Below are 23,244 nucleotides of genomic sequence, written 5' to 3' on the forward strand. Positions count from 1 at the left end.
TTGCAACCCCATGGACTTCAGCACACCAGGCTTCCCTGTCCATCACCAACTCCTGGAGTTTACTCAAACTTATATCCATCACATCGATGATGCTATCCAACCATCTCAATCTCTGTCATCTTCTTCTCTTCCCACCTTCAATCTTTCCCAGCATCAGGGTCTTTTCCAATGAGTTAGTTCTTCACATCAGATGGTCAAAGTATTGGGGTTTCAGCTTCAGCATCAGTCCTTCCAATGAATATTCAGGACTGATTTCCTTTAGGATTGACAGGTTGGATCTCCTTGCAGTCCAAGGAACTCTCAAGGGTCTTCTCCAACACCACAATTCAAAAGTATCAGTTCTTTGGTGCTCAACTTTCTTTATAGTCCAGCTCTCACATCCATACATGACTACTGGAAAAACCATAGCTTTGACTGGACAGGCCTTTGTTGGCAAAGTAATGTCTCTGCTTTTTAATATGCTGTCTAGGTTGGTCATAGCTTTTCTTCCAAGGAGTAAGCGGCTTTTAATTTCATGGCTACAGTCACCATCTGCAGTGATTTTGGAGCCACCAAAAATAAAGTCTCTCACTGTTTCCATTGTTTCCCCATCTATTTGCCATGAGCCTTCAAAAACAGTATAAATAAGACAAACACATAAAAGACAAATATATTGTGATATATATTATGATTCCCCTTACATAAAATATCTAAAATAGGCAAATTCATAGATTCAGAAAGTAAATTAGTACTACTAGGGGTCTAAGGGCTGAGAGAATGGGATTTTTTATTACTTAATGGGTACAGAGTTTCCCATTAATGATTAAAAAAAAAAATGGAAATGGCCAGTGGTCACGTTACTGGGTCCAAGCTTGCTCTGCTCACTGCACAAGAGGCCAGTGAATCCGAGAGATGAGGTGTTAAGGCAAGGAATACGACTTTATTCAGAAAACCAGCTGACCAAGTAGATGGCAGACTAATGTCTCAAAAAGACCATCTTGTTGGGGTCTGGATGCCAGGTTCTTTTATGGATAAGAAATGGGAGGAGGTGAGGAAGCAAAGTAAAAAGGCCATTTAATCTTCTAAGTATCTCCTAAAATGGCAAGCCTCAGGCAGGGGACATGTTAATTTCTTCCTTCCTGCCATCTACAGGTGGACAGGGTTCTGAACAAAGGCACTTCAGCTGAACAGTCAGGCAGAGGGGCAGGATTCTCTGAGGCAGGTCATTATGTGTGATTGTAATAACAAAACCTGCCAAAGAAGCAGATCTAGCATGGAAAAGTCAAAATAGACTCTTCCCTGTTACAGTTATACAGCATTGTGAATATACTTAATACCACTGAATTGTACGCCTAAAATGATTAAGATAGAAAATTTTATGTTGTAAATTTTTTATGTTGATTTTAAGTTATAGAGTTTGTTACCTTCAGGATACCCCCACTGTCCCCAGTTCGTATGAGCCCTACAATTTTTGGTCAAACAGTAGTGAGGATCTTTCATAAAAGCTGTTCTGATCAGGTCTAATATTTTTCCTCTGTGTGTATCAATAAAACAGTGATTTCTAAACAAGTAGCAGCTTTTCTTCTAAGCTGAAATCAGTGCACTGCAACTGGCACAGTCCTGTTTTGAAAAGATTAAGAAAGCCATAGTTGAATACTGTGAAAAGAAAGCAGAGGTACCAATTTTAGTTAGTATGGTTACAAATTATCTTTGCAGATGTTTATGATTTTATGTCAAACACAGAATGTTTATGATTTGGACTTGGGAACTTTCTGTTTGCAAAACAGTAGGCACTGATTATAATTTTTCTAGTTTTACATCTGCTGTTAAAACCTAGTAATAAAGTTAGACTGAAAATTCATCAAATGAAATCAAGTATAGTTCAGTAAAAGAAAAATCTCTCAGTAGTGGATTTACAACTATCAAAATATCATTGAACAACTGCAAGAGAGAATAAATGAACCACTTATCTAGAATATGACAGTATTAAATCACTCATTTGACATAGCAGTTAGGACTAGGGTATTTTTTGTAATACAGGTATGAAGGAAGTACTCTGCAGTGACCAGATGTATTGATTGTATTGTCTAAAATCACATAGAAGACAGAACAAATCTGAGAAATATCACTTATTCATGTACCTGGGAAACTATAATCAGAAGATATATGATTCCATTTTAATTATGTATTCATGAACTATTTCCTATAATTACAACTGATTAGCAACTTTTTGCTATGAGGTAGCTTCTTTACAATTACCACTTCATAAGGCTTTTGTTTTTGACCTTGCTCCCACATTAAATACATCAAAAAACTTTTAGATTCTGACATTTCTTATCTGGATAAAACATTACTCTTCACCCCCGCCCCCCTCAGAATAGGACAGAAAAGGAGGACTACAAAGATCTTAGCTTAATTAGTATTCTCTGTAGAGGCGTCTTCATACTAGAATTAAGTCCTACTAAACCTCACTTGTCAGTAATGTTTAATTCACCTTAACCTTCAGGTTAAATAAAGCAGTGAACCATGATAGAATCGAACATTTCCAGATATTTTGTGAACAAAGTTGTCAGCATCAAGGAAATTCAGATAGTCTCCAGTGAGTGGAATCCTGTCTCTGAAATGTCTACTGCTGTTCAAGGGTGGATCAGCTTTTGTGCTGATCCTTGCTGCTGTACAGTCAGCAAGCATCTGGCAAGCCAAGCATTAACAGGCTGCCTCTGTCGCCGGGCCTTATGGGAGTATGAAGACCCCTGTAGGAAAAGAAGGGTAAAGGCAATTCAAGCTTTGTTTCGCATTTAAATGAAAAACATGGCAAGGTCTCACTCTTGTCTTCTTGCAGAAATAATCATGTCTTTGAAACTCACATGAGAAATTGCATCTTCGATTGTTAAACTAGAATTAGATTCCCTGGGCATACAAGGAAGCATCCTGAATTAATCTCAGAGAGCAAGTATATAAATCTGAGAATTAAGGCAATAGCTTTTCAAATCAATAGGGAGAGGCAGAGATAGTCTACCATCCATATCCTGGATTAAATGAACTCAGGAAAGTTCATTCTTATATCCTAGAGTGGATTACTCAATTTTAACAGAAATTTTTATTTTAAGCACTAATCAAATATCCATGGACAAATGTATGATTTGTTTTGATTCTCTTAGCAACCATTACTCACACTGTCCTACCCCCAGCCTAAGGTCAAAGTCTTAGCTTGACAAAACATCATGGTGAATCCACTTTCTTTCCTAGAAGTACACAATAATGTTTAGCAAGAATGATGACAACACACCAGCATGCTTTAAAGCATTTCTGGGTCTCCTTTTTTCCTTTGTGGGAAAATAATGCAGTGGGACCCAACTCGAGCTAGTGATAAGTCTCAGACAGGAAAATGGCCAACAACACTGACCAGAGCAGAATGACACTCCAGTCAGTGTTAACTTTCAGGGAGTCCTTTCAGCAGTACATCATATTACTATGTTAGTCACTGAAACACATGAAACTCTAAAAATACTCTCTATCTAGATTATCTTTAGTGGTTATAAGACCACAAAGATTTCATGACTGCTAGTGTACCACATCAAAAAGTTATCTAAGAAAGAAATTGAAGGAATCTTTGCATTTCACTTTGACTTGTCAACAACCCTTTGGATTGTTGACAATCATTGCTTTTCTTTTGTCATCAGAAGAAATATTCATCTGAGAACATAAGAGCCATCTTCAGTAATAAGCCAGTGTGTGTTATTATTCTTTTCTTTAAAACCAAAACAAAATAGCAAAACATAAACACTTCTGAATAGCATTTGATTCAGAAGCCTAGACAAGAGATGATTTTTGTGGCAATTCTATGACTAAACATTGTGTGTAGCTGTTTTCTATCCTTGACATGTAAGGATTAAATTTAAAATATGGCATTTGTTTTCAAATGAAAAGAAGCAGATTTATAATAAGCAAGGCATACTGGTGCAACTATTTTTTAAAATAAGATGATTCTCCGGTTGTGTTCATTTACACTGCCCTGGAGAGCAAGGTTATTTGACCTTTCGATGTTGGGTTGGAAGTTAATTTGTATTGCAGTAAATTGGAGGCTCCTGCCCTCCGGTCCCACCCCACTACTTTTTGGATCCCTTAACCAAGCTAAACCAAGATTTGTGATACTGAGATAATCACTAGTAGCCCTTGCCTCTTCCATTTTTCTCTAGCTCCATCTCCTTTCTTCCTCTCTGCTCAAGCTCTTCCCTTATTTTTTGGCCTCAGGCATTTGAGAGTGTCCTCCTAGTGTGTGTTCAAAGGGGACCAAATGATTCTGAAAACTCCTTAAACCAGTTCAGTGTTTGTGTCATCCCTATAGCAAATTTCTCTAGTTCCTGATAGTATCTGTCTAGTTTGTCTGATTAATATAATACCTTTACTTTGTATGGAACCTTCTGTCAAAAAATACATTAGGTCTCTTTTTAATTGTACCTTAGGCAGTTTGAAAATAGGAAGTGAATCTCCTTTATAAGTTCCAAATATGTAAGGAATTCTTTCTTGGTCTTGTTAGAACTGTAAGCACTGGTTATGGTTAAACTTGGCTTTTCTCCTGACCTTTTCCTTGCCTTTTTGTCAGCAGTTTTTTTGGTCTGTGGGTTTATATCAGATTATAAGGAAACAGTTTAGATATTAATGCAACTTGAAGACACTAGACATCATATGAGGCTTAAGAGTAACAGTGAAAACTCTTCTATATAACTTTACATTTGTTAAGCGATGGAGGATAATTTACTTTAAGAAGCCCATGAACTAAAATAAAACCTGTCCTGAGAATCCCTATTTTTATAACCTTTCAAAAACTGTGTGAATTGAAAAGCCATGTAGGAGTTGCAGTAATGGGAATCCTAAAACACCTAACCCAGACTTTGGTTTTTTAACATGTTTATTGGATGTATTATGTATATAAGCAATTTTTTAAAAAACAGAGGCAACTCATTTCCGATTTCCAGAAAAAAAAACTGCCAAGTCATTATCTGAATCTTGTGATCTCTGGCACTATATTCATGACCTATCACTGGACAAAAGTTATTTTGTCTTAATATGTGTTATTCTGTATACCTAAACCTGCTCTCTGTAGCCTGCCATTTAATTAATTACTCCTTACCACAGGAATGTGTGGCTGAATGAGAAACTAACCATATTCACCCTCCCTCTTGACCTACAAAGTTTGGGGTTTGGCCGTGATCCATCACAGCCCTCGCTTTTGAATCTGAGTTTTTATTGTGTACATCCTTTTCAGAGTATGGTATACTGTGTGTAATATGACTAGTGCCTTGGACACTGTATGGGTTTACTGTTCTCAGTTGTCTAGTATAAACAGAAGTGGATAAATGATTGTTGCTGAAATTCTGGTCCCCAGTATTGCAGATCATAGGAAAATGTGCCACAAAACTCATTAGAGTTCCTGATACATTGATGGCATTATATGGTGGAATTTTATCAAAAGAGGCTTATCCTCTAATACAAGCCAGTATGCTTTTATGTCATAAAAACAAACTTTTATGTCATATCCAAAATGTTTTCTCCTATTTCTTTAATGTCAGCTTTTCAGAAAACCTCCACATAGCCATTCCTAAGAGAACTTATTTGAAAGTATAAGCGGTTTTAAACACTAATCCGTAAATCTGTAGAAAGATCCCAGTTTGCCTTATGCATAAATACTAGTCACTATTAACTATCATAAATTTTTAAATTAAATGAATTAATGTAAAGGAAAAATTTTAACCTAGAATTCATGAGTTTTAGAAACTCTTTGAATTAATTAAAATTTTGTTCAAAGTGTTATATACATATGTGCTGTATAATATATTTTTTTCAAAGAATAAGTTCATAAGCTTTCTTCTGATTGCCAAAACTATATGTGACCCAGTAAACTATAAGAGTCACTAGTATAAATTACTGCTCCAACATAAGCAGTTCACCATTTACACTCTGAAGCCCTACATTATGTTCCATATGGGAAGAACTCTGCTTTTTTAAGTTTGAATCTGTACAGTTGCAGGATGTTGTAAATGGCCTTCCTATTAAAGGATCATTTGGGGAAAGGAAAGAGGAAAAAAGGAGGAGACTAGCTTTATAGAAACTATTTAGTATGAATCAAGCACTTACACATGTAATATCAAATTTAAACCTCTCAACAACATTTTAAGTACATTTTAAGTAAAGTGTATTATTATTACAGATTTAACAGGTGAAGAAACTAAGGCCAAAAAGGCTAAGTGACTTACCTAAGATCCCACAGCTAACCAGTGGTATTAATAGAACCCTGGTTCAAACTCTGTGCTGTCCAGCTACAAAGTTCCCACACCTTCCTCCATACCACTCAGCCTATTTGATTGAAATAGTGAATTTTCTCTCCTTCTTTACTGGTGGAATAAACTTTATGGAAAATTACTATTTGTCTTATCATCTTGTTAAGTAGGTCTGAAATTCTTTCATATTCATTTCCAAAGTGTCTTCCCTGAGATCAAAATCTCATGCCTAACCTCCTACAGTTTCCCGCTGTCCCTACCTGGAAGCAACCTTCTTCCCCCAGTTCCACCCTACAAGCAATGAGATTTGTGAAATGGTATCTGATCACTGTCAGAATGCCTGTATGACTTCCCATTGCCATCACAATCCAAACTCTAATCATAGTTTATAAGGCCTTTCTTGAACTGGATTCTGTTTTCCAAGCTCACTCTCACTGCTTTTAGAGTCCAGCCATAATTAAACTACTCATAGTTCCTTACATACTAACTGTCTGTTTGTACTTCTCTCTATTTGAAGCATTCTTATTTCTGTTCACCCTTTTGTCTTGAAAAGCTGTTCATATAGCATTTCTTCATAGAATTCATTCTTAATTCCTCAAGTCTGTAACGAAGTAGCCTTTCCAAGTGCTCACAGAAAATATTTTACTTACTCTTATAGTGGCATTGAGACCACTCTCATATACAGAATTTCTGTGTACATTAGATAAATGTTCATTTAGGAACACAGCACCATGTAAGGCCACAAAACTTGGATCGGAGAGGATGGGGCTACGTTTCATGCTTCACTTACCTCTTTTCCATGTTCTCTCATGTCAGGCACAATTTGTACAACCTTAAATAATGGTTCTGTGTAGCATTTATCAAATGGCATTGTAGTCACCTGTCCACTTACCTGTGCGCTTACCTGCATCTCCTACTGAACTCCAAGCTCACTGAGGACAGGGATTACACTGTATTCATTGTCATACCCCCAGCCCCTAGCATAGTGCCTTTCAAGTAGCAAGCACTCAATAAATATTTGATGGTTAAATTAATGGCTAAGTTAAGAATGAACATCTTAAAAATAATAGTTCGCAGTAGGCAGAATGCACTTATAGAAATTGGTAAAAAGAAGACAATAGAAAAAAATGCTAATATCACTACAAGTTTAGTTTAAGACAACAAACATTGAGTGTCTACATGATGGAAACTATTATGAGGAAGCAGAAATGAGAAAAGCAGTCTTTGACCGTATAAAACTTGCAATCTAATTAAGATAAGACATGTGTGAAGTGAAAAAATTCTAATTAAAAAGATAAGACATATACAACTGATTAAAACTCAAAAATGGAATGTGGCATTTGCTATGAGATTTATAGTTAAAGTTGTAGAAAATCGGTGAGAAGGAAGGAATTTCTTCAAGTTAAGTGAAGGATTCCTAAAGTTTTATGGGGAAGGTGATAATAGACCTAGATCTTGAATTATCAGGAGGATTTCAGTAAGGAAAAGTGCTGAGAGGAAGGCGTAGTCAGGAGGGAACATTCCAGGCAAAGAAAATAACACAGGCTGATTAGAAAGCACAGGGCTTCTCTGAAGAGCGTTTAACCACAGATAAGGCTGGAAGGGTGGGTGGGGTATTTGGTTATAGAAGGCCTGAAATGCTACGCTAGGGAGTTTACGTTTTAGCCGTGGGGAGCTATTAAAGACTTTAAAGAAGGAAAGTAACATTCTCAGCTGTAGTTTAGAAAATCATTTGGAAAGTTAGTTTTAAGTGTCTCCCTCTCGTTTGCCCATGTTCCCAATGAAATTGAAATTTTCAAATACCAAGAACTAGAGACCAGTTAAAGAGTTTCACTCTTCCTTTATTCCCAGTCTATTTCAGTGCCAGATTCTATCCAGATTCTACCTTTAGTTGACCTTCTGTCTAAGCTTGCAGTCTCCCACTGTCTAAATAGTTTCTAAGCCCCTGGTGTCAGCAAAGCTCAAACGGCTGTTGAGAAAAGACAACAGAAGGGTTTGTCTGAGACTGACAGCCAAAGCTCTGCAACTTTCAAGAGATTTCAGGAAATGGCTTCCCTGCTATTATGATGTGACTCAAAGCATCTGGTAACATCCTGTCACTATCTTCTCTTACCTTATTTAAGATACTAAAGGACAACCTTCTCATTAACCTTTAACCTAAAGAATAAGCAAGTATAAGTCTAAAATGAATTTGTCATTCTCAAAATTCAAAGAAACTTTAGCCTTAATATTATCAAAATGAAACTTTGAATAAGAACTTTTAGGTACGAAAGATTATGCTGACTGACTATAAATAAGCAAGTTATTCCTTATAAGAAATCCACATATCTTGCTGAAGGGCAGTAACCCTACAAAGGAACATATCTCTACATAACAGTTACTGGGGATTTCCTAAGAGTCCTCCATAATGTTACCATGTAGGGAGCAGGGTACTGGGTAAAATGGAACGGGAAGAACTAAAACTGCAAGAACCACTGAGGGACTAATTCAAGAGTAATTGGGGTCTAAAATGAAGTATGAGCTGAAGAATGGAAAAGAGGGACTAATCACAGAACTCACACAGTTTTGTGCCTAATTGAGTATGGAGCCAAAGTAAAATATCACCTTAAAGTTTTCAGGTTTGGTTTTGGGGAGGTTGCCGATACCTTTAACAGATAAGGAAGAGAAAATAAAGTAGGTTTGGAGGGAATATAATGATGATGGGATATACTGAGTTTGAAGTGCTCATGGGACACTAGCATAAAAAATTTCAGTCAAGTATGTAGAGGTTCAGACTGGAATTCAAAGGAGAGTGAAAACTGTATGGGTATGTAATGGAATCCTTCCAGTTATAAGCACTCAGTATTCTACAACACAAAACAGAAAGATGTAGGGTTTTTCTTTGTGTGTGCTCACTCAGTTGTGTCTAACTGTTTGCAACGCTATGGATTGTAGCCTGTCAGGCTCCTCTGTGCATGGCGTTTCCCAGCAAGAGTTGCCATTTCCTTCTCCAGGGAATCTTCCTAACCCTAGGAGCAAACCCACATTCCCCTGCATTGCAGGCAGATTCATTACCACTATGCCACTTATTATAAATGTATTGTTTTAGGAGAAGAGACAAAGTCCAGCTTATAGCCTAAAAGGGGATTGTCAGAAGACCATTAAAAGATATAACTTGTATTTGTTTCAAGAAATTGTAAAAATCCATTGTCTTCATTACAAAACATTAATATCTTATGTATAAGAAAAATTTTCTTTAGTGCAAGTGATTGGATTTATTGTCATTGTTCAATTGATCAGCCGAGTCCGACTCTTTACGACCCCATGAACTGCAGCATACCAAGCTTCCCTGTCCTTCACCAGCTCCTGGAGCTTACTCACACTCATATCCATTGAATCGGTGATGTTATCCAACCATCTCATCCTCTGTCATCCCCTTTTCTTCCTGCCTTCAATCTCTCCCAGCACCAGGGTCTTTTCAAATGAGTCAGGTCTTCACATCAGGTAGCCAAAGTGTTGGAGCTTCAGTTTCAGCATCAGTCCTTCCAATGTGTATATTCAGGATTAATTTCTTTTAGGATTGACTGTTTTGCTCTCCTTGTAGTCCAAGGGATATTCAAGAGTCTTCTCCACACCACAAAAGTTCAAAAGCATCACTTCTTCCGCACTCAGCTTGCTTTATGATCCAACTCTCACATCCATGCATGACTATTGAAAAAAACATAGCTTTAAGTAGACAGACCTTTGTCACCAAAGTAATGTCTCTGCTTTTAAATATGCTGTCTAGGTTGGCCATAGCTTTTCTTCCAAGGAGCAGACGTCTTTTAATTTCATGACTTTAGTCACCATCTGCAGTGATCTTGGAGCCCAAAAAAATAAAGTCTCTCACTGTTTTCCACTGTTTTCCCCATCTATTTGCCATGAAGTGATGGAACCAGATGCCATGATCTTCGTTTTTTGAATGTTGACTTTTAAGCCAGCTTTTTCACTCACCTCTTTCACTTTCATCAGGAGGCTCTTTAGTTCCTCTTTGCTTTATGCCACAAGGGTAGTGTCATCTGCATATCTGAGGTTATTGATGCTTCTCCTGGCAATCTTGATTCCAGCTTCTGCTTCATCCAGGCCGGCATTTAGCATGATGTACTCCGCATATAAGTTAAATAAGTAGGGTGACAATGTACAGACTTGATGCACTCCTTTCCCAATTTGAAACTAGTCCATTGTTCCATGTCCAGTTCTAACTGTTGCTTCTTGACCTATATACACATTTCTCAGGGGGCAGGTAAGCTGGTCTGGTATTCTAATATCTTGAAGAATTTCCAGTTTGTTGTGATTCACACATGTCAAAGGCTTTGGCATAGTCAGTAAAACAGAAAATATTTTCTGGAATTCTCTTGCTTTTTCAATGATCCAGTGGATATTGACAATTTGATCTCTGATTCCTCTGCCTTTTTTAAATCCAGCTTGTACATCTGGAAGTTCACAGGTCATGTACTGTTGAAGCCTGGCTTGGGAAATCTTGAGCATTACTTTCCTAGCATGGGAGATGAGTGCAGTTGTGTGGTAGTTTGAACATTCTTTGGCATCCCTTTCTTTGGGATTGGAATGAAAGCTGACCTTTTCCAGTCCTATGGCCACTGCTTCATTTTCAAAATTTGCTGGCATATTGAATGCAGCACTTTCACAGCATCATCTTTTAGGATTTTAAATAGTTCAACTGGAATTCCATCACCTCCACTAGTTTTGTTCATAGTGATGCTTCCTAAGGTCCACTTGACTTCACATTCCAGGATGTCTGGCTCTAGGTGAGTGATCATACCATCATGGTTATCTGGGTCATTAAAATCTTTTTTGTATAGATATTTTCTGTATTCTTGCTACCTCTTAATATCTTCTGCTTCTGTTAGGACCATACCATTTCTGTCCTTTATTGTGCCATCTTTACATGAAATGTTCCCTTGGTATCTCTAATTTTCTTGAAGAGATCTCTAGTCTTTCCCAATCTGTTGTTTTCCTCTATTTCTTTGCAGTGATCACTGAGGAAGGCTTTCTTATCTCTCCTTGCTATTCTTTGGAACTCTGCATTCAGATGGTTAAATTTTTCCTTTTCCTTTGCCTTTTGCTTCTCTTCTTTTCTCAGCTATTTATAAGGCCTCGTCAGACAACCATTTTGCCTTTTTGCATTTCTTTTTCTTGGGGATGGTTTTTATCACCACCTCCTATACAGTGTTACAAACCTCTGTCCATAGTTCTTCAAGCAGTCTATCAGATCTAATCCCCTGAATCTATTTGTCACTTCCACTGTAAACTGTAAGGGATTTTATTTAGGTCATACCTGAATGGTCTAGTGGTTTTCCCCACTTTCTTCAATTTAAGTCTGAATTTGGCAATAAGGAGTTCATGATCTGAGCCACAGTCAGCTCCCGGTCTTGTTTTTGCTGACTGTATAGAGCTTCTCCATCTTCGGCTGCAAAGAATATAATCAATCTGATCTCAGTATTGACCATCTGGTGATGTCCATGTGTAGAGTCATCTCTTGTGTTGTTGGAAGAGGGTGTTTGCTGTGACCAGTATGTTCTCATGGCAAAACCGTTAACCTTTGCCCTGCTTTGGTTTGTAGGACCAGATTTGCCTGTTACTCCATGTATCTCTTGATACTTTTGCATTCCGGTCCCCTATGATGAAAAGGACATCTTTTTTCATATTAGTTCTAGAAGGTCATACAGGTCTTCATAGAACTCTTCAACTTCAGCTTCTTTAGCATTGGTGGTTGGATTGGACTTGGATTACTGTGATATTGAATGGTTTGCCTTTGAAATGAGCAGAGATCATTATGTCATTTTTAGATTGCACCCAAGTACTGCATTTCTGACTCTTCTGTTGACTGTGAAGGCTACTGCATTTCTTCTAAGGGATTCTTGCCTTCAGTAGTAGATATAATGGTTATCTGAATTAAATTTGCCAATTCTAATCCATTTTAGTTCACTGATTCCTAAAATGTCATTGTTCACTCTTGCTATCTCCTGTTTGACCACTTCTAGTTTACCTCGATTCATGGACCTAACATTCCAGGTTCCTGTGCAATATTATTCTTTACAGACATTGGACTTTACTTTCACCAGAAGACACACCCACATCTGGGCATTGTTTCTGCTTTGGCTCAGCCTCTTCCTTCCTTCTGGAGCCATTTCTCTATTCTTCTCCAGTAGCATATTGGGCGCCTACCAACCTGGGGAGTTCATCTTTCAGTGTCATATCTTTTTGCCTTTTCATATTGTTCTCAAGGTAAGAACGTTGAGGAGGTTTGCCATTCTCTTCTCCAAACAACCACATTTTGTCAGAACTCTCCACCATGACTTGTGCATCTTGGGTGGCCCTACACAGCATGGCTCATAGTTTCATTGAGTTAGACAAGGCTGTGATCCATATGATCAACAAGGGAAACAAAAGTCAAAGGAAAATGGAAAAGGAAAATATGATTTAGACGTGTGAGAGAAAAAAAAATCTGCTATTGAGCTGTAAACAAAACCAGCAATGGAGCAGAAGTTGCCTTGACTTCTGTCGTGCTGACGTATCTTGTGACTTTGGGAAATATTTATTTTTCTTGTCATTTCTATTCAAAATGTATACTTTAAAACATTAAAATTATTTTCCTTTCCTTTATTCCTCTGAGATTTTGTTAGAATTACATTTGACAGTAAAACAAAAGAGACAAGAGAAATTTATAATTGTACATGAAAATATTAACATATCTTTTTTTTTTCATATACCCCTTGAGTGGCCCACATACCATTAAAAATTACCAAACCCATTGAGAGAAAAGAGACTAAGAATGGAGGCCAAGAGTAGAAATGAAGCTTTCACTGTATTGTCTTCATATTCATTCACCCGCTTTGGTTCCTTAACTGTGGAAATGACAGAGGACATTGTCTCTCATCTGACTGCTCTTTGGATTCTACATAAAAATTATCACGAAGTTTATTATTTCTATATAAACTTCATCATAATTGCTTTTTTGTATAAATGTTTTTATATTGATAACTTTTAAAGACATTTTTAGAAATCACCTTACCTCTTTCAACTTATGCAAAATTTGAAAGAATACCCTATTAGTAAAGGATCAAAAAAATAGCATTTAACTCTTACCAGAACTAATTTCCTTGCTGTTTGCCCAAAAATCCTTTCAGCCTCCTCCATTGGCAGTAAGGCAGCTTAACCAGGACCCAGCACAATACCTGATACATAGTAGGTATTCACGAAATATTTGTTGAATAAATGGATCTGTTATTCAGCTGATACTAGAGAAAATGCTATGGACTAGACAGTGTTCTGGGCGTTGAAGAAACAGTAATAAGTAAAACAAAGTCCTTACTTTTATGGAGCATTCAGTATATTGGGAGAGATGGATGAGAAGGTAGCATATGTGAAATAATAGAAATTTGAGCATTTACTGAATATTTAATTATATTAGGAACTATTGTTAATATATTGAGTGTGATAGTTGTACTATGGTTATATTTTTCAAGTCATTTTATTTCAGAGATACATATCTATGTGCTAAATGATATATGGGATTTATATCAAGACGATAATTGTGGTTGAGAGGCTTGAGTAGGAGGAATAAATGAAATAAATTGTCTATGAGTTACAATTGTTCAAGCGGGGTGTTGGATACCTACAGGCTGATCATACTCATGTATGTCTATTTTCATATTTTTAGATATTTTTCTTAATGAAAAGGTAAAGAGAAAGAATGGGAAGAGATGAAATGGAGACAGAAAACATTGGCAACAGCAAAGTAAAATGAGAAAACACACTGAGCTAGTGCGCTGCAATTATTTATATGTCCTCTTACACAAAACAAAGCAATTAAAAATGTTTTTTAAGATGTAATTTTTATACTATCACATTTCTTAATCCCCAAAGATTAGTTCCAAGAATAGAAGACTAATGTATACCATAGCATGGATTCTGAATATCCCAAACACCATCAGGATAGTTATCTCTAAAAAAAAAAAACCATGGACCAGAAAGCTTAGACCATATAATATTTGTTTTTGTAAATTCTCATTTTTTTTTCTTATAGCATAATTAACCATATTTCAGTATATAACATGCTAGACTAATACCCTGGAATTACCTGTCCTGCTCCTTACTTGTCAAAGGTACCTTTGATAAGGGTGTAAGATGATTACTGACCTTGTGTTCACCTTCTTGGTTTTACCTTCCTGCTGATTTCACTTCTGTGAATGAAATAAGAATGTAAAGTAGCCACTGCCTAATTGTTATTAAATGTTAATACCCTGGAAACCTGTTTCACACCTTATATAGCCCTCTTTTTGTTTCAGTGTTAATAAGGTATAATTGACCCAGAAGAATTGTATATATTAAATGTGTACAACTTGATGTTTTGATATACATACATTATTAAATGATCACCAAAATCAAGCTAATTAACATATCCATCACTTCACATAGTTACCATTTTCTTTCTTAGCAAATTTCAAGTATACCAGTGCAGTACTGTTATACTTGCTGTATATAGTAACTGTAGTCACTATGATGTACATTAGATCTCCAGAATTTATTCATCTTGCACAACTGAAACTTTGTACCCTTTGACTAACATCTGCCCATACTCCTCCCATTGATCCCCTCACTCCTGGCAACCACCATTCTACCTCTGCTTCTATGAGCTTGACTGTTTTTAATTCCACATGTGAAATCAAACAGTATTTCTATCTCTTTCTTACTAATACTTGTCACAACTCATGTTTCTAATTGGGATCACTGAGTTGTACAATTTAAATGATCAGGACATTTATTAGTCACCCCAGAAATTTCAGGGGTCAGGACAAGTCAGTTATATTTGACCCAAGGCTACCCTATTCTCTAGATGGAGAAATCACCTGTATTTTGTTCATATTAGATTTCTCAGTTTGACTTTCACCAGGGAGTTGGTCAATTCATGACCATTATCAAGTCCCTGCTATGAACTTAAAGCTCACAAGGCCAGACTTTCACATTAAGGAACTTAATTATCTGTAATGTGCTCCTTGTGGAATCTTGTAGAAGCCCAGTTTTCTTAAATTCCTGCTGCTACTATGCGTTCTACTACAGAGTTTCCTAGGATACTCAGTGAGAAACAACATGGTCCTGTTCTAGTCCCCTCATGCCTTTCACCTGTCCTCAGCTGTGGTTTCTTAGCCTTGGTTAACCTGCACTGCTCTGTGGCAGGTCAAAAATCCCTCTTCTCCACCCACTCTCCTCCTACAGTAGAACTTGATTTCCTTGGCCAAATATGCCAGCCTCTTATTACAAGCTAAGATGCAAGATAAAGAGAGAAAACAAGATGAGTGGCACCCACAAGAGCCTGCCATTTTCAGACAGGGCTGATTTGAAGTGTGCCTACCCTAGAAACAAATACCACTGCCAGATCCCACTAACCAGAGGAATGATAAAAATGCAAGAGCTTTGCCCTCTCCACATGGGAGTACATCCCACAAGAAATGCAGCTGCCATGCTGTCGTAATTCCCAAAATTCTATCCCAGAAAATACTACATCCTGCCAACTCTACATATGATGTTGTCTTCTTCTTCTTCTTGTTCAGTCACTAAGTTATGTCCGACTCTTTGTGACTTCATGAACTGCAGCATGCCAGGCTTCCCTGTCCTTCACTCTCTCCTGGAATTTGCTCAAAGTCGTGTCCCTTGAGTTAGTGATGCCATCCAACTATCTCATCCTCTGTTGCTCTCTTCCCCTACCCTCAGTCTTTCCTAGCCTCAGGGTCTTTTCCAAGATCTACACTGATTGTGCAGTTTGAGGAACCCCATTGTCTCCACACAAGACTTGGTCTTGCAAATTCCAGTCCCACAACGAGGCAGCCTCTTTTAGTGCAAAGTCCCTTGCTCTCCACACTGGACTATACTTACAAGAATTACAGTTTGAGGTCCCAAACAAACATGAGCAGCAAATGAATCTCGTTATCTAATAAAGCTGTCATTAATCTGTACACAGTAAAGTCACATTGGATTCTAGGTGAATAAAACAAAAATCATACTGGAGCTTCATCCCGAGAAACTCTACTTCTTACTGATGTAGAGTGGGCCTGGGTATCTCTGTTTACTAAAAGCACCTAGATGATTCTGATGGCTTCATAGCACTGGTCCAATGTGATATATTGCCACTTCCACCAAGGATATTGTTCAGTAAGTCTAGGTTTATGATTTCTGCTTGAAATCAGGCCTCTCCCAGAGTTTCAGTTGCAGCTACACCAGGCCCTTCACACCAAAGCCTGCGCCGTACAGAGAGCAGAAGATGGATGAAACCTGAATGCAGTAGTACGCCTGGTTCTCCTCTGTTCCACCATGTGTCTTCTCCATAAGTGACGTGGTTGTTTTCACACAGTGAACTCCCAGCCCTTTCTTTCCTCCCTAACCTGTCCAGCTGTAGCCTCAAAGGCCGGTACAACGCCTGTGGCATCACCCCTGGGTTCTCATTCCCTCCGGGCATCACTAATGAAAGAGGAGTGGGGAGAGGGCCACAGCTCCCCCTCCAAACCTCTGATAAATACAGAAGTACCTTGAACTTCTGCTTGTATAATAGCAATGCTGCTGAATATTGTTACTGTCTCCTCCACTGCAAGCGCTGCAAAAACTGCAGCAGTGCCTGGTACTTCCTGGGTGTTCAGTGAAATGTTTGATTGATACATAAATGAATGGACGAAGGAATAGATGGAGAAGAGCTGTTTCTATCACAGAAATGGAAAGATGCTGTCATGGCTTCACTGTTAGGGGCCAGTATGCTACATGGATCACTGGAACAACACACAGAGGATTGGGGGAGCAGAACTCATAATCTTAACCTGAAAACTCAACACTTGCTCTTTTTCTTAAGCACAGGCACCTAAACTTGCCATCTCCTTGTGCTCCATTTCTGCTTTTCTTCTTAGACCTCCCACATTGCAGTGGTCTGATTGTTATAAAATGCTCAGTTCTGCTTGCTTCGCCTGCACCATTTTCCAGTTCAATAGTAACCTACTTGTTATGTCCCTCCTTAAAATAACAGTGGGAGCTTTCCAGCTCTACAGCAGAGTTTCAGAGAGATTAGTTAAATGTACAGTAAGTCCTGTCTTACTCATTTTCTGACTTCTACAGTGTTTTGAAAGTACTGAACACTAAGACTGCTTATCCACAAGACCTTTTGAGTAATGGTATGTTTATTTTAGAATTTCGACCTAAATGGTAATTATATCACTGCATGTGGGAGAATGAAGCCAAGGCGTTTCAGCAATCATACAGTACCAGGGGCTTGCTGCCTGCAACGACTCAGGGCAGAGAGCCTGGTGCCTCTGTTCTGAGGGACTGGGGCTCAAGGAGAAATAAGCAGGAAGAACAGGATGAAGATCAGCTCCCTTTGCACTCTAGCTCACGTGATAACTTTTGGATCAAGGGACACTGTTTCTCTTCAACGTTAACTACACTTAAGGAGACCCTCAGTGGCTCTGGAAAAGTTTAGGGTTTGAAAGGTACATGGCCTTTGAATATCTTAAGGCTCTATAGAAATGGAGAAGATAAGTGGGATCAGCAATACTGAGGTCCATTTCTGTGAGTTCTGAAAATTGCTAAGATCCAAATCCAGCAACATCTGTTTTACCTACTTACCAATACCTTTATACTTTGGGCTTAAGATAGTATTTTTGAAAATATTGTCCACAGACCTGCTTTAGAATCATCTAATGGTGTTTGTTTAAAAACAGACAACAACAACAACAACCAAAATAACACATTTCTGAGCCCTAGGTCTATTGCTTATTAGCAGAATCTCTGAGTGAGGCCTCGAAGTTACCCTGACCAAACCACTCAGCTGATTCTCTTGAACCATAAAATCAAGACTGCTGACTTGAGATTCCACCAATGTTAAGCTTCAGATACGCTTCAAGTACTCCCAAGAGACAATAGCATTGTGAGCAAGTATTAGTCATTTTTCTTGAAGGATCTGAGATCAGCTTATGATAAGTAATTGAGAAGAAGGTGAGGACACAAACACCCAAGGAGGAGGAACAGGACACCACATAAAGAGAGAGAATGCGAGAGAGCCCAAGCAAACCTTCTCTACTTCACTCTTTCGCCCTCAGTTATTTGTCCTGTATCATAGTTTACTTCAGATCAATAGGCATATATTGAGTCTCTGCCATGTCCAGGGCATTAGAGATAAAAAGATTTGGGGAACTTCCCAGGTGGTCCAGTAATTAAGACTCTGCAGTTCCACTACAGGGGGCCCAGGTTTGATCCCTGGTCAGGGAACTAAGATTCCACATGCCATACAGTGTGGTCAAAAAAATACACAAACATAAACAACACTGTCACTGTCCTAGAGGAGTTTACAGTTTGCTAGAGAAGCAGACTCTTGTAGGCAATTTACACTGATGTAAGCCAAAGATAAAGATTTGCACAAAAAACCTGGGCTGAGAAAAGGGTCTCCTAATGCAAACTTGACTTCTAGACAAGGAATTGCCTGAGAAATAAGTAGAAATTAGGCAGGTGGGAGTGGGGGTTGTTTTGAGGAGAAACTAAAACCCAGGAGTTGGTGGGAGCTGGAGACTGTTTCCAACAGACAGTGTACAACAAAAAAGACTCTGAGTCCTAAAGTGATCCTTATCAGGGGACTGATTACAGTCCACAACTCAAGTACAAGGAGTAGAGAAAGATAATCAACGATCCTGGATACGTAGACGTGGGCAAGCCAGGGAGATGTGCGTATGTCTTGATAATTTTTCAAAGCCCTGCTTTGCTAGGCATCTAGAAGACTTCTTAGAGCAGTCCTTCCTATTTATTACAAGTTTATAGTCTCAAACTGTTCATTGCAGTTGCTCCAAAAACATGTTAGAACCAGTTTATGGACCCTCCCTTCCCTGGTAGCTCAACAGTAAAGAATCCACCTGCCAGTGAAGGAGACATGGGTTCTATCCCTCATCCAGGAAGATCCCCTGGAGAAAGGCATGGCAATGCACTCCAGTGTTCTTGCTGGGAAATCCCATGGACAGAGGAGCCTGGAGGGCTACAGTCCATGGGGTCACAGAAGAGTCAGACACAGCCTAGCAACTAAACAACAACAACGCTGGCCCTCTCTGGGATATTGTGCACATAATTGCAGTAACTAATATGTTGAAAATACTATAAAAATTGTTCAAAATATAGATTTGAGAATGTTTTGGCAATCACTGGAAGGAAATAGGGAAAATAGGAATGTTAATGATTTCTGGGGGTGGGGAACTAAGAAGAAATGTAAGAGGAGTTTAGATCTCACTGCTTACCCTTTTATATTGTTAGAACTGTTTATCTTGTATATTTACTGCCTATTCAAACAAGTTTAAAAGAGAACTAAAGAGACACATTTATACCATAGCATGAATACGTTTGAAAAGGGGGATTTTAATGTATATTAAAAACTAAATTAATGATTCATTGATAGAACAGTGACAGCAGTGATATCACTATTGTTTTGTCTGTTACAGCTTGAGAAAAAAATGGGATTAGACAGATATCAATTTTGTGTGTCCTTTATAAATTTGTCCTTATTTTTTTTTTTTTTTTTTTTCAGTTTGCAGCTCATCTTGTGAAGATGAAATATCCGAGAATCTGTATTCTAGATGGTGGCATTAATAAAATCAAGCCCACAGGCCTCCTCACCATCCCATCTCCTCAAATATGAAGAGCAAGAGCATGGCTGTCAAAAGGACAGAATAGCCTCACCCCCCGCAGCGCAACTGTCCACACCCTTGCCACTCTGACAGAACTAGACTTCCAGACTGTTACATCTGTATAAAGTTTTGTCATGAGACATTTATTTTTTAAAACGCATGACCCAAATGTTCAGCTATCCAGGAAACTTGACTGTACATGTATTACTGAAAGAATTTTCTTCATGGTGAAATCCGATCATGTATTTTTTACCACCTCAACACAAAGCCAGAAGAATTCAACTGACGAGGCAGGTTTAGCATTATCAAGAAATCTTGTTGCACTGAAAAGGCTGTCTTCCACAGCACTGAGCAGACAGTCCTAACAGAGGTATTCTTTAGAAATATAGACTGAATGTGGGCTGAAATCATTCTTCCATGATAAAGAAAAGTGAAAAGCTATTCACCATACATTCCTTATAAGTACATGTTACATTTGGTAACTCATTTTTGGCCCAGACGTGTGTATGTGTGTGTTTAGAGGGAGCATTATTTAGCCCACCAGAGAAAGTAGTAACAGTTCTGGAAAAATGAAAGTCAGAAACTATTCATATTATATAGAATATTGTTCAGCTTCTGTAGCTGAGACACTAAAAATAAGAGTGACTTAGACAAAATAGAACTTCGTTTTTCTCTCATGTAACACCCTTGCAGAGTCAATGTAGGGCTAGTGTATTGGATTCACAGTGATTCAGAACTCAGGTGTCTTTTTTCACTGCTCCACCACCCTCAACACTGGGTTTCTATCTCATCGACCAAGATGGCTGTTCAACTCCCTCCGTCACATCTGCAGTTTGGAAGGAAGGGAATCTCAGAGGAGGGAGGGGGGAAAAGAAGAGAAGGTAAAAATAGGGAGGAAGAAGAGAAGGGAGGGCATGTTCCTTCTCTTTAAGGGCACAAACCAGAAGTTGCACATGTTACTTCTGCATACATGTTATTAGCCAGAACTTAGGCATGCGGCCACAATTAGCTATCAAGAAAACCTAAAATACAGTTTTGACTGGGCAGTCATTTACCCAGTTAAAATTTTTATTACTGTTTAGGAAGAGGAGAACACATTGAAGGACAGCTGGCAGCCTCTGCCACATAATTCTAAAAATCAAGCATTTCGTTGAATCTAAGATATATCACAACTTTATGCACCATGAAGAAAGAAAAATGCAGCCAAATAAACTGTGACACCCTATCAATTATAGGATTCATTTCCATTTCAGAAATGTGAAAAAACATGCATCTTAGAATTATTAAAATACAGTGTTTTTTTGACTATGTTCAATTTTGTTTTAACTAAAACATGATCTTTTATCTTTAACTTGTATTCCTCTTCAGTATTAGGACTACGTAAGTAGAACATTTCAATAAGAACCTCAGTCCAACTTTCCGGACTATGGTTTTATCACTGCAGTTTGTTTTGGGGTTTTTTGTCATCTATATTTTTAATTCAGATATAATTTATATACCTTAAAATTCAGCCTTTTAGAATGTATAATTCATGTTTTTTAGTAGATTCACAAACCTGTGCAACAATCACTATTAATTTCAGAACATTTTCAAAACCCAAAGAAGAAATCCTCTACCTATGAGCAGGCATTCCCCATTGATCCCCTCCCAAGATCTTTAATTTGATTTTTATGTATGGAGTGAGATAAGTAGCCAACTTCATTCTTGCACGTAGATGTCAAGTTGTCCCAGCAGCTGTGTTGGGGTTTTTTTTTTTGTTGTTCAATTAAATTATATTCAGTCATTCACTAAATAAAATACCACTATTTGCAAGACACTGTCATAATCAATGGTTGTATCGTTCTGTGATCTCCACAGAATATACAAAGAAAAATGTGAGAATTAATGAGAAGAGAAAGTTTTACCATGATTCCTCTAACATCATTCACCATCATCTACCCTGGTTAGGAAAATAGGCATCCTATCCATTCCTTCAGACTCTGATGACTTATTTGACTGCATAATCAGTGCAGCACTGACGATTGTTTGGGAGAAGTGCTTCTTAGTCTTAACTTTGCCTTCCTGAAAAGGCAGAGAAAGATGGAGGAGCAGAGATGTGAACTGAAAAGGGTTACAGGTAGTGAGAAAGGGTGAAGACCTGCGTTGTGAGGGTGGCTGTGTGAGAACATAATAGCAGCCAGCCTCCATTACAACTTTGTTGTATTTGTTCTTTCTTAAAGTGGTACATTTAGGCTTATTTTGAAAAACTTGGGAGTTTTTTTAAAACATTCAAATTATTAATAATATTTAATATTCTCAGCAGTAAAATAAGCAAGCATACAATCCCTGCCATATCTACATGCAGGGTATGTTATTCAATGGCAGATGGTTTCAACAAAGTTGACCTCACAACTATTTGTTGAATTAAACCCTATATAACCCTTGACTTGTAGAGGTCCTTTTTAATTTATTATTGACTCCTGCACAGTCACTATCAGCACTGTTTATTTTGGCATCAGCAGTCTCTTGCTTCTGCCTGGAATGTCCTTATTACCACCACCAGCTCCACAGACACACACACACCCACAGACACACACACACCCACACGCACACATACGTTTACAGATTCTTCATAGTCTCGCACCAGTAGCATGGTCTCCAGTTTTCTCTGACTTCTGTGTGCTGCGCTGAGCCTCAAGTCTATCAAAGCATTCCATTCATACTTCTAGTAATAGACTTATTATATCACTTTGCAATTATCTGTTCACATTTGGAACCCCTATTTTTAAAATGTGATCTCCCTTTAAACTTAAGAGTCTGTAATTTATACCTTTTGTTATCTTCAGCAACCCAGTACACTGGCAATGCTTGATATATGTAGAATTGAATCGCTAGCTTAGAGATTTTATATGAATATAAGAAATCCAGGTAATTTTTTTCAAGTGCCAAACTCATCTGGTACCTGATGATAATATAAATAGAAATTTCAATTCATAGAGTAAAGATAGGATCTCTAATATTTTACCCAACTCTAAAATTCTATATAACAGGATAGACTAAGCTAGTTGCATCCACTTTCCAAAACATAGAAATGCTAAATTTAGAAATATTAATAAAAATATCTCATAATTAACTAAGACTGAAAGAATAAAACAAATTTCTGATGTCAGCTATGAAGAGGAGCTGGGATATCAGATATCAATATAAGCCCTAGGAGCTGAAGTTCATAGGGATAGAGGCCTTGGGTCTTCTGGTAAGGAGTTGGTACTAAGACTCCTTTACAAAGTGACAGTTTCAAAGAACTCTTTGCTCCATGAAATGAC

The 23,244-nt window shown here is 38.0% G+C and overlaps 1 protein-coding gene across 3 annotated transcripts in view; it reads left to right on the forward strand.

Moving 5' to 3' along the window:
* Positions 1–21,448, forward strand: part of TBCK (TBC1 domain containing kinase) — a 187,804-nt gene extending 166,356 nt beyond the window's left edge. For all 3 annotated transcript variants that reach the window (XM_065907571.1, XM_065907572.1, XM_065907570.1), the window contains one exon: positions 19,843–21,448. In XM_065907571.1, the coding sequence (XP_065763643.1) occupies positions 19,843–19,953 (111 nt within the window). In that variant the 3' untranslated portion in view covers positions 19,954–21,448. The remainder of the gene's footprint in view (positions 1–19,842) is intronic.
* The last annotated feature ends 1,796 nt before the right edge of the window (positions 21,449–23,244 follow it).

The sequence above is a fragment of the Muntiacus reevesi genome, chromosome 16 (genome assembly GCF_963930625.1).
Source record: "Muntiacus reevesi chromosome 16, mMunRee1.1, whole genome shotgun sequence".
In the NCBI taxonomy this organism is placed as follows: Eukaryota; Metazoa; Chordata; class Mammalia; order Artiodactyla; family Cervidae; genus Muntiacus; species Muntiacus reevesi.